Source organism: Oncorhynchus mykiss, chromosome 29 (assembly GCF_057628025.1).
Source record: "Oncorhynchus mykiss isolate SJ-2025 chromosome 29, ASM5762802v1, whole genome shotgun sequence".
Taxonomy (NCBI): domain Eukaryota; kingdom Metazoa; phylum Chordata; class Actinopteri; order Salmoniformes; family Salmonidae; genus Oncorhynchus; species Oncorhynchus mykiss.
In genome coordinates this window covers 39,056,076-39,068,359 of record NC_143050.1, presented here as the reverse complement: position 1 = coordinate 39,068,359, position 12,284 = coordinate 39,056,076, and the positions used below count along the sequence as shown (strand labels likewise).

General features: G+C 44.0%; 1 protein-coding gene across 50 annotated transcripts in view; it reads right to left on the bottom strand.

Annotated features, from left to right (window-relative positions):
- Positions 1 to 12,284, bottom strand: part of LOC110509593 (formin-binding protein 1) — a 107,900-nt gene that overhangs the window by 15,931 nt on the left and 79,685 nt on the right. For 25 of the 50 annotated variants that reach the window (XM_090227148.1, XM_090227141.1, XM_090227143.1 and 22 more), the window contains 4 exons: positions 10,118 to 10,246; positions 8,826 to 8,972; positions 6,965 to 7,168; positions 4,244 to 4,432 (listed from right to left, as the gene is read on the bottom strand). In XM_090227148.1, the coding sequence (XP_090083274.1) occupies positions 4,244 to 4,432; positions 6,965 to 7,168; positions 8,826 to 8,972; positions 10,118 to 10,246 (669 nt within the window). The remainder of the gene's footprint in view (positions 1 to 4,243; positions 4,433 to 6,964; positions 7,169 to 8,825; positions 8,973 to 10,117; positions 10,247 to 12,284) is intronic. The other 25 variants (XM_090227163.1, XM_090227158.1, XM_090227159.1 and 22 more) reach the window with 2 other exon arrangements.

Here is a 12,284-nt window from a genome sequence, read left to right as displayed (position 1 = left end):
CAGGCCCACAATGTGCTGACTTCAGATAGATTTTTAGATTTTGGGCAGTTTTCGCTGCATAGCATTTAGAAGCTGTCCCTTTTCAGGCTTCGAAAGACATGACTGTTAAATGCTAACTCCCATTCGTATAAGCTGGTAGCATAGCTAGCATACCTGAGCGGCAGGTAGCCTGGAGGTTAAAAATGTTGGGTCAGTAACCAAAAGGTTGCTGGTTCGATTCCCTGAGCCGGCAAGGTGGGAAAATGTGCCCATCTGCCCTTTGAGCAAGGCAGTTAACCCCCAACAACAACTGCTCCTTGGGCGCTGACATTGATTAAGGCAGCCCCCCCCCTGCACCTCTCTGATTCAGAGGGGTTGGGTTAAATGCGGAAGACACATTTCGGGTGAATGCATTCAGTTGACTGACTAGGTATCCCCCTTTCCCTACAGAAACCAGTGGTGGTATTTTTTAACTGTAATGCAGTTGATTGGTGACAATGGCATGAACATGTGTTGGGGTTGACATCCATACAAGCAATTTACTCCAATTTTTACTTCAACATAGTATGAAATACACATATAAACAATAGCCTAACTGTAGGTTCATTTTCCTGTGGGGCAATGAGGAGATTCAGGATCTTCCCCCATGCATTACCATGGCATTTCCATTGTTTTGGTCGAGTACGATTCACCTCTTTACCGCATGTATGGCTGCCATTTTCATACCATGCTGGAAATTTGAGGGGTTTGACATAGCACCTCTAGTCATTTAATAGGATCTCTATGCGTGTGACCAGTGATAGAGGGCTTCTTTAAGAGGCCTTGTGGATTACTATGACACTGAGGTGCTGTGCAGTTGCACAGCAGCTGTTTAAGCAGGGCAGGCAATATGGCCGCCCGTTCCAGCTTGTGCAGAGCAGACGGCTCATGTTTGAAGTGACTTCTCTACTGCTTTTAAAATGAGTTCCTAAAAGAAAAGAAAGTTTAACACAAAACTGATGTCTACGAGTATTCTTAACAACGTTAATATACACATACAAAAACAACAGAAATACTTCATCCATATGGATAATGAAAAGGAGTGAAGAGAATGTTGAGAGATTCATATTTAGCACTATTAATCTTAAAACATAGGCAATCTCGTGCTCAATACATCGCCCTGCCCGACCAAAACAAAAACCTGACCTTTTTCCTTTCTTTCCCTTCACTTCATTCAAATGTTACAGAAAGGTCATACAGGAATGAACTCATTTGAATCTGCAACATTAACAGAAAACAATGCTTCAGATATAGAACTACCCTGGCCTGCCAGTTTAGAAGATGGTCATTGCTCCACTTCCTGTTTGGGAAATGTTCACTTCCTGATAGATTTGCCCTACTTCCTCCTTCTCCTGACCTTCAATAATTTATCACAGGAGAACATTGTTTTAATTACACTACTACTACTATTGTTCCTTTGATTTCACAGACATCATAGATTGTGGGCCGGGCTATGAGAAATATATGGCTCTACTGCATTCTAACTGTTGCCCTTCAAAAGATACGAACATAAACAAACTGTATTAGTTGAGGCCGGAAGGAACACGTGAGCAGCTAAGCACGTTCTTGACCTCAAGAGGGAGCTCTGTCGGCCCCGTGGGTGTGACTTGGACAGGGATCACGGTTCTGGCTGATTTAGGAATAGAAACTCGCCATGACACCACATAGCTGCAGCGTGTGTGTGTGCCTGCAGATAAAGAGGGTGTGTCGAACCCCACGGTCGTCTAAAAAAGCCCTGCTTGCAAGCCAGGCCAGGCCCGGCCCGACAGACTCAGTGACTCAATCAGCCAATAGCGGCCAGCGCAACGTCCTAATCAATATACTGTGACTTTTGACTTCATGCATAATCTTAACACATTATACTGTTACTGATTTTCAGTTTGACCCAGATAGGCGGAAGGAAGGAAGTAGTTCTTGACTAAAAAACAAAACTTCTTCCAGTTGCTTATACTCTCCCTATTACTACACCTAGCAAATGTACTACTTGTGCTTTCTTTCATTGCATCATCATGGCGACTCTCCAAGGAGAGCTACAATGTGGTAGGATACCTACAGTGCCTTGCGAAAGTATTCGGCCCCCTTGAACTTTGCGACCTTTTGCCACATTTCAGGCTTCAAACATAAAGATATAAAACAGTATTTTTTTGTGAAGAATCAACAACAAGTGGGACACAATCATGAAGTGGAATTACATTTATTGGATATTTCAAACTTTTTTAACAAATCAAAAACTGAAAAATTGGGCGTGCAAAATTATTCAGCCCCCTTAAGTTAATACTTTGTAGCGCCACCTTTTGCTGCGATTACAGCTGTAAGTCGCTTGGGGTATGTCTCTATCAGTTTTGCACATCGAGAGACTGAAATTTTTTCCCATTCTTCCTTGCAAAACAGCTCGAGCTCAGTGAGGTTGGATGGAGAGCATTTGTGAACAGCAGTTTTCAGTTCTTTCCACAGATTCTCAATTAGATTCAGGTCTGGACTTTGACTTGGCCATTCTAACACCTGGATATGTTTATTTTTGAACCATTCCATTGTAGATTTTGCTTTATGTTTTGGATCATTGTCTTGTTGGAAGACAAATCTCCGTCCCAGTCTCAGGTCTTTTGCAGACTCCATCAGGTTCTTCCAACAAGATTCTTCCAGAATCGTCCTGTATTTGGCTCTATCCATCTTCCCATCAATTTTAACCATCTTCCCTGTCCCTGCTGAAGAAAAGAAGGCCTAAACCATGATGCTGCCACCACCATGTTTGACAGTGGGGATGGTGTGTTCAGCTGTGTTGCTTTTACGCCAAACATAACGTTTTGCATTGTTGCCAAAAAGTTCAATTTTGGTTTCATCTGACCAGAGTACCTGCTTCCACATGTTTGGTGTGTCTCCCAGGTGGCTTGTGGCAAACTTTAAACAACACTTTTTATGGATATCTTTAAGAAATGGCTTTCTTCTTGCCACTCTTCCATAAAGGCCAGATTTGTGCAATATACGACTGATTGTTGTCCTATGGACAGAGTCTCCCACCTCAGCTGTAGATCTCTGCAGTTCATCCAGAGTGATCATGGGCCTCTTGGCTGCATCTCTGATCAGTCTTCTCCTTGTATGAGCTGAAAGTGTAGAGGGACGGCCAGGTCTTGGTAGATTTGCAGTGGTCTGATACTCCTTCCATTTCAATATTATCACTTGCACAGTGCTCCTTGGGATGTTTAAAGCTTGGGAAATATTTTTGTATCCAAATCCGGCTTTAAACTTCTTCACAACAGTATCTCGGACCTGCCTGGTGTGTTCCTTGTTCTTCATGATGCTCTCTGCGCTTTTAACGGACCTCTGAGACTATCACAGTGCAGGTGCATTTATACGGAGACTTGATTACACACAGGTGGATTGTATTTATCATCATTAGTCATTTAGGTCAACATTGGATCATTCAGAGATCCTCACTGAACTTCTGGAGAGAGTTTGCTGCACTGAAAGTAAAGGGGCTGAATAATTTTGCACGCCCAATTTTTCAGTTTTTGATTTGTTAAAAAAGTTTGAAATATCCAATAAATGTCGTTCCACTTTATGATTGTGTCCCACTTGTTGTTGATTCTTCACAAAAAAATACAGTTTTATATCTTTATGTTTGATGCCTGAAATGTGGCAAAAGGTCGCAAAGTTCAAGGGGGCCGAATACTTTCGCAAGGCACTGTACACATGTCTGTCATTGGGAGGGAGCTCTGGTGACACTGTCATTGTGTGTGAAGCAGTTTTAGAGTTCAAAGTGGAGACTGAGGAAACAGGTTGGAGAGTTCATGAGTTTATGTCTGGAAAGACAGACAGACAGACGACTGAATATGTGATTCCGCTAGCGCAGAACTATGGAAGCATGCTAGAGAAGCGTAACACAGATACAGACACAGGCAGAACGCCGTATGGAGGAGGCTGGAGGATAGACAGAGTTGTCCTAAATAGATTTGGACCAGCAAATTTCATTGTAAGGTTGAGATGTTATCTCTGGCACACTGGGAAATCATGAAGATCTAATCGATAGCCAATTACAGATTATTAAGAGATACCTGAAGAATTTAGGCCTGATGCCAACTGGAGTATAACCTCCCCCATACAGCGACGCCACAGAGCTCAGAGACAGGCGAGCACACACACATGCACGCACGCACACGCACACACTCACCACACTCTCACAGACACACAACCACAAACACTCACAGCACGACACACACACACTTACCCCTCGCCTCAGGCTCCGGAGGCAAGTCATTTTGGGTTTGGAGGCCATGAACTCATTGAAGCGATTGGAGAGGGGCTCCTTGTTCTGCTTGGGAGACTGGGGGTCGTTGGGAACAGCAGAGGGTGAGGGGGGGCTGGAGGCTGGGGGGGCAGGGGGGGGCTGGTGCGGGGACGTTAACAGGGACATAAGCTACCAGTATGAGAGGGAGCCGTGACGGAGGACAAGAAGAAGAGGAGGAGGAGGAAAAGGGGCAGAATCAAAACAAGAGGACAAAAAAGGAAGGAGGGAGGAACACAAAACGAGATAAATAAAGGCCCAAATAATGTTAAAAACAGGTAACAGAAAAACCCAACGGGAACAAAGACAACCAAAATAGATATCAAACACAAACAAACCCAGTGTCATAAGTAACCAGCTGTTATGTGGTATAATCTTGTCAGACAAACAAACGTGAAGTAAAAACAACTTGTCAAGCGACGGCCGTAACATTTCTAAACAGAGTGAGTCAGAAGTGTTAATAGAGTGTTATTGCAAGGTGCTGCAGCTGCCACACATTTAAACAGACAGCTTTACAGGAAGCACATGCAAGCTTCCATTTTGTAGCAAGTGGTTTTTGGGGGGGGGAAACGTCATCACATGCAAGCTCTTGGACTAGAAATTCACCATATCCTCCGAGATGTGACAGTGGCTGAATTTCAATCACAGAAACCGAACTCCTGCAATCCCAAACCACTTAATGCTCAATTAATGAGCTATCAGCCCTTTGGGAGCTAGAGAGAGATCTGCCATTTGTACTGACAGATTGCTTTGATACTCAGTGAGAGAACATGCATGAAAGCACTTTGGATACCCATCTTTTAAAACCAAAGTTAACGAAACGTAAATAAATCAAGTAAATGGTTTGCTGCTCTTTTAATTCAGAGAGAAGTTCTAGTTGGACATTCTATAGATAGCAAAGGGCTAGGATCTAACACGTGTCTTCCGTATCGGCTCTGCTCTGATACAAGTCTCACATGTTTTCACTGTGCAGGTAGCCTACTTGTTAGAGCGTTGGGCCAGTAACTGGAAAGTCCCTAGATCGAATCCGCGAGCTGACAAGGTATGTTATATGTTATATATGTTATACAATATGTTGTTCTGCCCCCTCAGCAAGGCAGTTAACCCACTGTTCCCCGGGCGCCAAAGACGTAGAGGTCGATTATGACAGCCACCCGCACCTCTCTGATTCCCTGTATGTGTGTGTCTGTGTCCTTCCTGGACATTCTGTTCCCCTAAAGGCGTCAGGATGCTTTGGTTTGAACGAAGACGAAGACCTTGGCTTGAAAAACAATAGGACTGTTTGTCCCTCTTGGGATGCTGTAGCCAGTATACACTTTCTCAAAATAGTCAGAATTAATCGAAGATAACTGAAAGAAATCTGTCATTAATTTTGACGTTTTTGCAGAGGAGCTCCTGGTCGCGCAATTTTACATCTCAGATGTTTGGTGCAGTATTTCTCGAGTGAAAAAATGTGCACGAAAACGAGGTGTCTCTCCTTGAATGACTTAATTGAAGAATCCCTACTGTTGACCAATCACCGGAAAAGGGGCGTAGACATCGCCTTCCGAACTTGGGCTTGCCTCAAGAAAAAATAGTGTGTGCACGAACAGCCGAAGACCAAAAACAAACAAAAAACGTCACAAAATGTTATCGTAATATACGCTCAAACTGTTTTGGATGGGAAGCATCTGGACGCCTTAACACTCTCGGGGTACAGTACGTGCATGGCCTTACAAAAAAAGGTAAGGACAAACACCCTGTCATTAGTTGTCCCTTACGCTTTAGAGTCTCATAAATATAACACACTTACAATATAACAGGACGAACACCAAACAGACAACACACATCATGCTCAAACCGCAGGGAGTCGGCGCTAGTGAGTGACATGCACACCCACACGCCACAGACGCTCACACACACCCTAGCTCTATCACGAAGTGACACCATTAGGTACGAATGGTGCCAATTCCAACATTAGACCCTCATCCCAAATGGCCCCGTGTTAGACAGCCTAGCCATACAGAACCAAGGGGCCGTGCTGTGGGAGAAGAGGCCATTCCAGACAGACCCCACCCCCGGTGTAAGAGGAGGGTCAATGAAGGAGACTGTTATTAGGCTACAGGACAGTGTGCAGGGGAGTGAGTTAATCTGTCCTGCCCAGAGAGAGGGAGTGGAAGGGAGGAGGGGGAGGACTCAGTTATTGAGGATGCATTAGTTGGTTGTTGTTGTTGTTGTTATGTTAACACGTTAAAGTTAAGAGTTGGTTGGTGGCTCAACGACAGTGAGGATGATGTTGATGACCAGTGAGTAACCAGCAGGGGTATGGGGGGGGTAAAGGGTGGCAAATAATAACACTGACAACACTACTAACGTACTGTAATCACAAAATGACCAGAACAATAAATAACAACCCAACAGAACTATAATGACAACCCAAATGAAACATTAAAGTCACATTTTACTGTTATTTACTACACAGTAACACCAAGACCTACAACAATGTCCCCTGAAGTCTCTGACAATTATCAAAGCCCTGTTAAAGACAGTATGGCCAAAAACAATGCACATTCTTGTCCTTTATTCTTGTACAGGGAGAATGAAGTGAGGCCAAAAAAAACTCCCCCCCAAATTTAGGCTTGACCTTCGAGTAGGTGTGTGAGAGAGTGTGTGTGTGTGTGTTACCTTGTTCTTGTTCTTAATGAAAGGCCACAGTTTGCCCTTGCTCTTGCCCCCGCTGGGTCGTTCCTTGACCTCTCCTCGTGAGTTGGACAGGCTGGTTTCGGAGACCGTCCTCTTCATGGACTGGCCTGGCCCATAGTCCTCAAATTCTACGTCCCCCGGGGGCTCGAACCCAGACTTATACGACTCCACCACCTGCTTCGAGTCCTGGTGGGGTGGGATCAAGTAGGGAGACAGATAGTAGGGGGAATTCAGATCTTATGGCTAAGCAAACATTTGAATATGACTGGATGGAGAAAAGATATAGACAGGATTGAAACACTGATCTAAAAGAAACAATTCTGTTCACTCTATTTCTATTCCTAAAACCAGATTGTGTTTTCCTCAACCAAGTCCAGAAATAGCATAGGACAGAAATGTCCTAGACCAGGAAGACTTGATTTGTTATTGTACTATTTCCAGTTGTTGTTATCAGTTCATTACTTCGGCTCAATCAAGATGGATGCAGGGGGTGACCGGAGGTCGGGGAGGCTCCACAGCCTGAACTGAGGAAGAGGGGAACGACCTGGAACTGTCACACAGGAGCTATGGTGAAAACACCAGACGTCAGGGACTGACAGTCAGGAAGCAGCTCGTTAATCAGCAGGCTGTGAGGTCTTGATCTCTATCCTATCTATACTGATAAGGTCAAAGGTTAGAGGTCATCAGCCTCTGTTATCCCTATTTTGTTTCCTGGAACAGGCAAAAGCACAGGCCTTAGCTTAGTCATCTCCCCTTCCTTCTCTAACCCACACACAAACACATCAAAAGCTGATGATTTTCTATTGCTTGCACTAAGATATGGTCCGCCATCTTAGCATACTGGATTGAATGCTTGAAAAATCTGATTGTTTTGGCCAATATCAATGACTCATGCATCAATGACTTGAGATAAAATAACAACATGGGTGTTTGTTATCTGGTTAAGTGCATCAGTTCATCTTCTCCCAGTTTTGTAGGGAACTGCTAGTTAACTTTGAGTGTGCAGACAATAAACTGGCCAGATCCAGAAAAGCTGCTCCCTCCTGCCATGATGTAGTGTGATACTTAATTTAGCAACATTCTCCATCCGGCAGAGGAGAGAGAGAGCCCCTTGGCGAAGACAGGAGGTTGGCAAAGACAGTTGTTTAATTGTGAGTGTAATTGTGAATTTCCGCTCTCAAAGCGAACCTTATCGCTCTCTCTCTCCACATCTTTCTCTCTCTCTCCTTCACATCTCTCTCTCTCCTTCACATCTCTCTCTCTCCTTCACATCTCTCTCTCTCTCCTTCACATCTCTCTCTCTCCCTCCTTCACATCTCTCTCTCTCTCCTTCACATCACTCACTCACTCCTTCACATCTCTCTCTCTCCTTCACATCTCTCTCTCTCTCCTTCACATCACTCACTCACTCACTCACTCACTCGCTCTCGCTTCCCACTTTCTCTCATTATTGCTCCTGCTTCCCTGCTGTTTTCCCAGCTCGCTCTCTGAAACCATTAACTTTAGGAGTGTCAGGAGACGGGGTCTAAATTAGCTCAGTGGTGATTGGTTGAGTCAGGTGGCTGAGTGAGTGAGTGACAGGGCTCCAGGGAAAAGAGTCACACCAGTTGTAATCCCAGGCTCTACTACGACCGAGCAGATGAGCATTTGAGGCAGATGGGCGAGGCACATACCTCCAGTGTTTTTGAATTTAGTCATACAAAGAGCCTGGACTCTGGTGAGGAGCAAATACCATCAACAACACATAGCACCCACATGGTTGTGACTTGGTACAGTACTAAACTCACAATTGTGTGTGTGTGTGTGTGTGTGTGTGTGTGTGTGTGTGTGTGTGTGTACTCACAGTCTTAGGCTCAATGGACTCGGCAGCCTTAGTCATTCCGTCTAGACATTTCCCTACGATAGGCAGCACCTCGCGGTCCACCTCCGCGTACGTCTTCATGGACACACCCACCCTCTCGATCCGCCTCTCCTCCATCTCCTGGAGTTTCTACACACCCCCACAAACACGTCATGTTCAGCACGCATGACAATGCTATTACAAACACCTGCTCACAGTGGCCCTGAAGTTGTCCCACACTACGCTGCTGAGGGGGTAGGACTAAACAGACTGATATATAAAGACATATAGGTCAGAAGACGTTGGGTCAATGCCCCACCAAAAGTTCTGAGCGCAGTGGTTTCAAGAACCTTCCATAGGTCTGAAAATGTACTCTCTGTCTCTCTATTGTTCTCTATCCAGTGATAAGGACTGTGGTTTTAGAGGTGCTCCACGTTTTTCCATTGGCTCTCAGGGAGACATACGAGAATTGAAATACTTTCTTCTTCCACTCGGAGCTACTCTGGACCTGTGTGTGTGTGTGTGTGTGTGTGTGTGTGTGTGTGTGTGTGTGTGTGTGATATATTGGGGATGAGAGTGAAGTAATGAATTACCTGGAATATATTGGGGATGAGAGTGTAGTAATGAATTACCTGAAATATATTGGGGATGAGAGTGTAGTAATGAATTACCTGGAATATATTGGGGATGAGAGTGTAGTAATGAATTACCTGGAATATATTGGGGATGAGAGTGTAGTAATGAATTACCTGGAATATATTGGGGATGAGAGTGTAGTAATGAATTACCTGAAATATATTGGGGATGAGAGTGTAGTAATGAATTACCTGGAATATATTGGGGATGAGAGTGTAGTAATGAATTACCTGGAATATATTGGGGATGAGAGTGTAGTAATGAATTACCTGAAATATATTGGGGATGAGAGTGTAGTAATGAATTACCTGGAATATATTGGGGATGAGAGTGTAGTAATGAATTACCTGAAATATATTGGGGATGAGAGTGTAGTAATGAATTACCTGGAATATATTGGGGATGAGAGTGTAGTAATGAATTACCTGGAATATATTGGGGATGAGAGTGTAGTAATGAATTACCTGAAATATATTGGGGATGAGAGTGTAGTAATGAATTACCTGGAATATATTGGGGATGAGAGTGAAGTAATGAATTACCTGGAATATATTGGGGATGAGAGTGTAGTAATGAATTACCTGAAATATATTGGGGATGAGAGTGTAGTAATGAATTACCTGGAATATATTGGGGATGAGAGTGTAGTAATGAATTACCTGGAATATATTGGGGATGAGAGTGTAGTAATGCTCGTTCTGTTCCTGGTTGAACTTGGTCAGGAAGTTGGAGTATTCACTCTTACTGTCAGCAGCCATCTGGTGTCTCATCTGAGCCTGCTGCCGTGCCTGAGGAGGACAACAAACACAAACACAAACACACACACACACACACACACACACACACACACACACACACACACACACACACACACACACACACACACACACACACACACACACACACACTTAATGAACTTGGTGGCCTCATGACACACACACACACACATACAGAGAGATTACTCACACATACGCACAAGCATAAACGCACACACACTATTACAGGTGCAGGTCTGTGGAGGGAGTAGCAGTAGCGGCAGCAGCCATTGGGGATGAGTGAGAAACACACACGTGAACAGGAAAGAACCGTAGGGGCGACAAATACTCCCAACTTAACCCTTGAATGGGAGGATTGGAATTCACCACAGACTAAAAAGCTATGTCATGTCATCTGTCATGTTGATTATCATGCCATCTGTCATTGATAAACCACCAACATCGACAAAACAAACATGTCAAGGGACATGGCCAAAGTCTTCTGCATCTCAGAGTCCTAGCAGGAGCATTAGAAGGACAGCGTCCAGTTTCACCCCCCACCCCCCACACACAGAGACAGAGGGACAGACAGGTGGGAGAGGTTTCATCTCCCCATTCCTCCTCCTACACATCTTGGAGGACAGAGACACAGTCTAGCCCAGACTTCTCCACCCACACATTAACCAGAGGTACACACACAGCCTAATGGGGAAGGACACAACCACTTCACTACCACACCTATACAGAAGACCTGTGAATGCGTGTAAGAGAGAGGCAGGTGTGCGGAAGGACAGGCACACACCACCATGGCAACACGACTGATGACAAAACCTCTCAGCCCCTTTCACATCCTGTCGACGCTCTAGGAAGCAAACAGCAGCTAACCTACGTTCCTCTGTGATACACACACACACCACTCCCACCTCTTCTGTAGAAGACGCTTCAATCTCGAAAACAAAACCGAAAGCGTCAAAGCTATTCCGAGACTGAAATGTCTTACACACATCAATGTACCTTACAGGCGAAAATGTGGTAATGGTAGTGTGAGTGTTTTGGGAAAAGAAGAAAATGGAGATAACTTATAGATGCTTTTGCTTGCATAGTTCCATAAGCCGAGCAAGATGTGGATTCATGTGAACGGTATGAGGATAAAGCAAAGCAGAAGTTTACACACATCGAGTGACTGAGATGTCAATTCTCTGTTCTTACACAGAAAAAAAAGAAAACGGTACAAAGACACCAAAGATAAGTTATTAAAAGGTAAAAATAAAATAAAAACTACAATACAGAGCTATACAGATATACCTGAGAGGACATATGGACATTGTCCAGTACTGGACAGAGTACAGATATAGGACAGTGCTCAATGAGAGTCGGTGTGGTCACTAGCAAGGCTTGAACAGGTGATTGTGTTTTTGGGGGTGACCTGTGTGTTGAGAAACAAGGTCGAGACTCGAGACGGTGTGTGTGTGTTTGTGTGTGTGCGTTCCCACAGATATAAACACATGCTCTGCCCAGTGTGGACCTACCTTGTGGGAACTTCGCTTCAAGGTATGGCAGGAAAATAAATAACAACAACAAAAATACACACACAAAAGTGTTAGCCACTTCCTGCTGAACAGGACCCAGTTTAGTCCTAGCAGAGGGGTAAAAAAAACGGAAGTAAAAATACTTTAAAGTACTACTTAAGTAGTTTTTTGGGGGTGTCTGTACTTTACTTTACTATTTATATTTTTTGACAACTTGAATTTTTACTTCATTACATCCCTAAAGACAATGATGTACTTTTTACTCCATACATTTTCCCTGACACCCAAAAGTATTCATTACATGTTGAATGCTTAGCAAGACATTAAAATGGTCAAATTCATGCACTTATCAAGAGAACATCCCTGGTCATCCCTACTCACCAAACGCAAATGCTTCACTTGTGTTGCGCGAGCGTTTGAGTGTACACCTGGCTATCCGTAAATTTAAAAAACAAGAAAATGGTGCCGTCTGGTTTGCTTAATTCTTGAAAGGAAAGGAATTTGAAATGATTTATAGTATATAAAGTATATTTTAGCAGTTA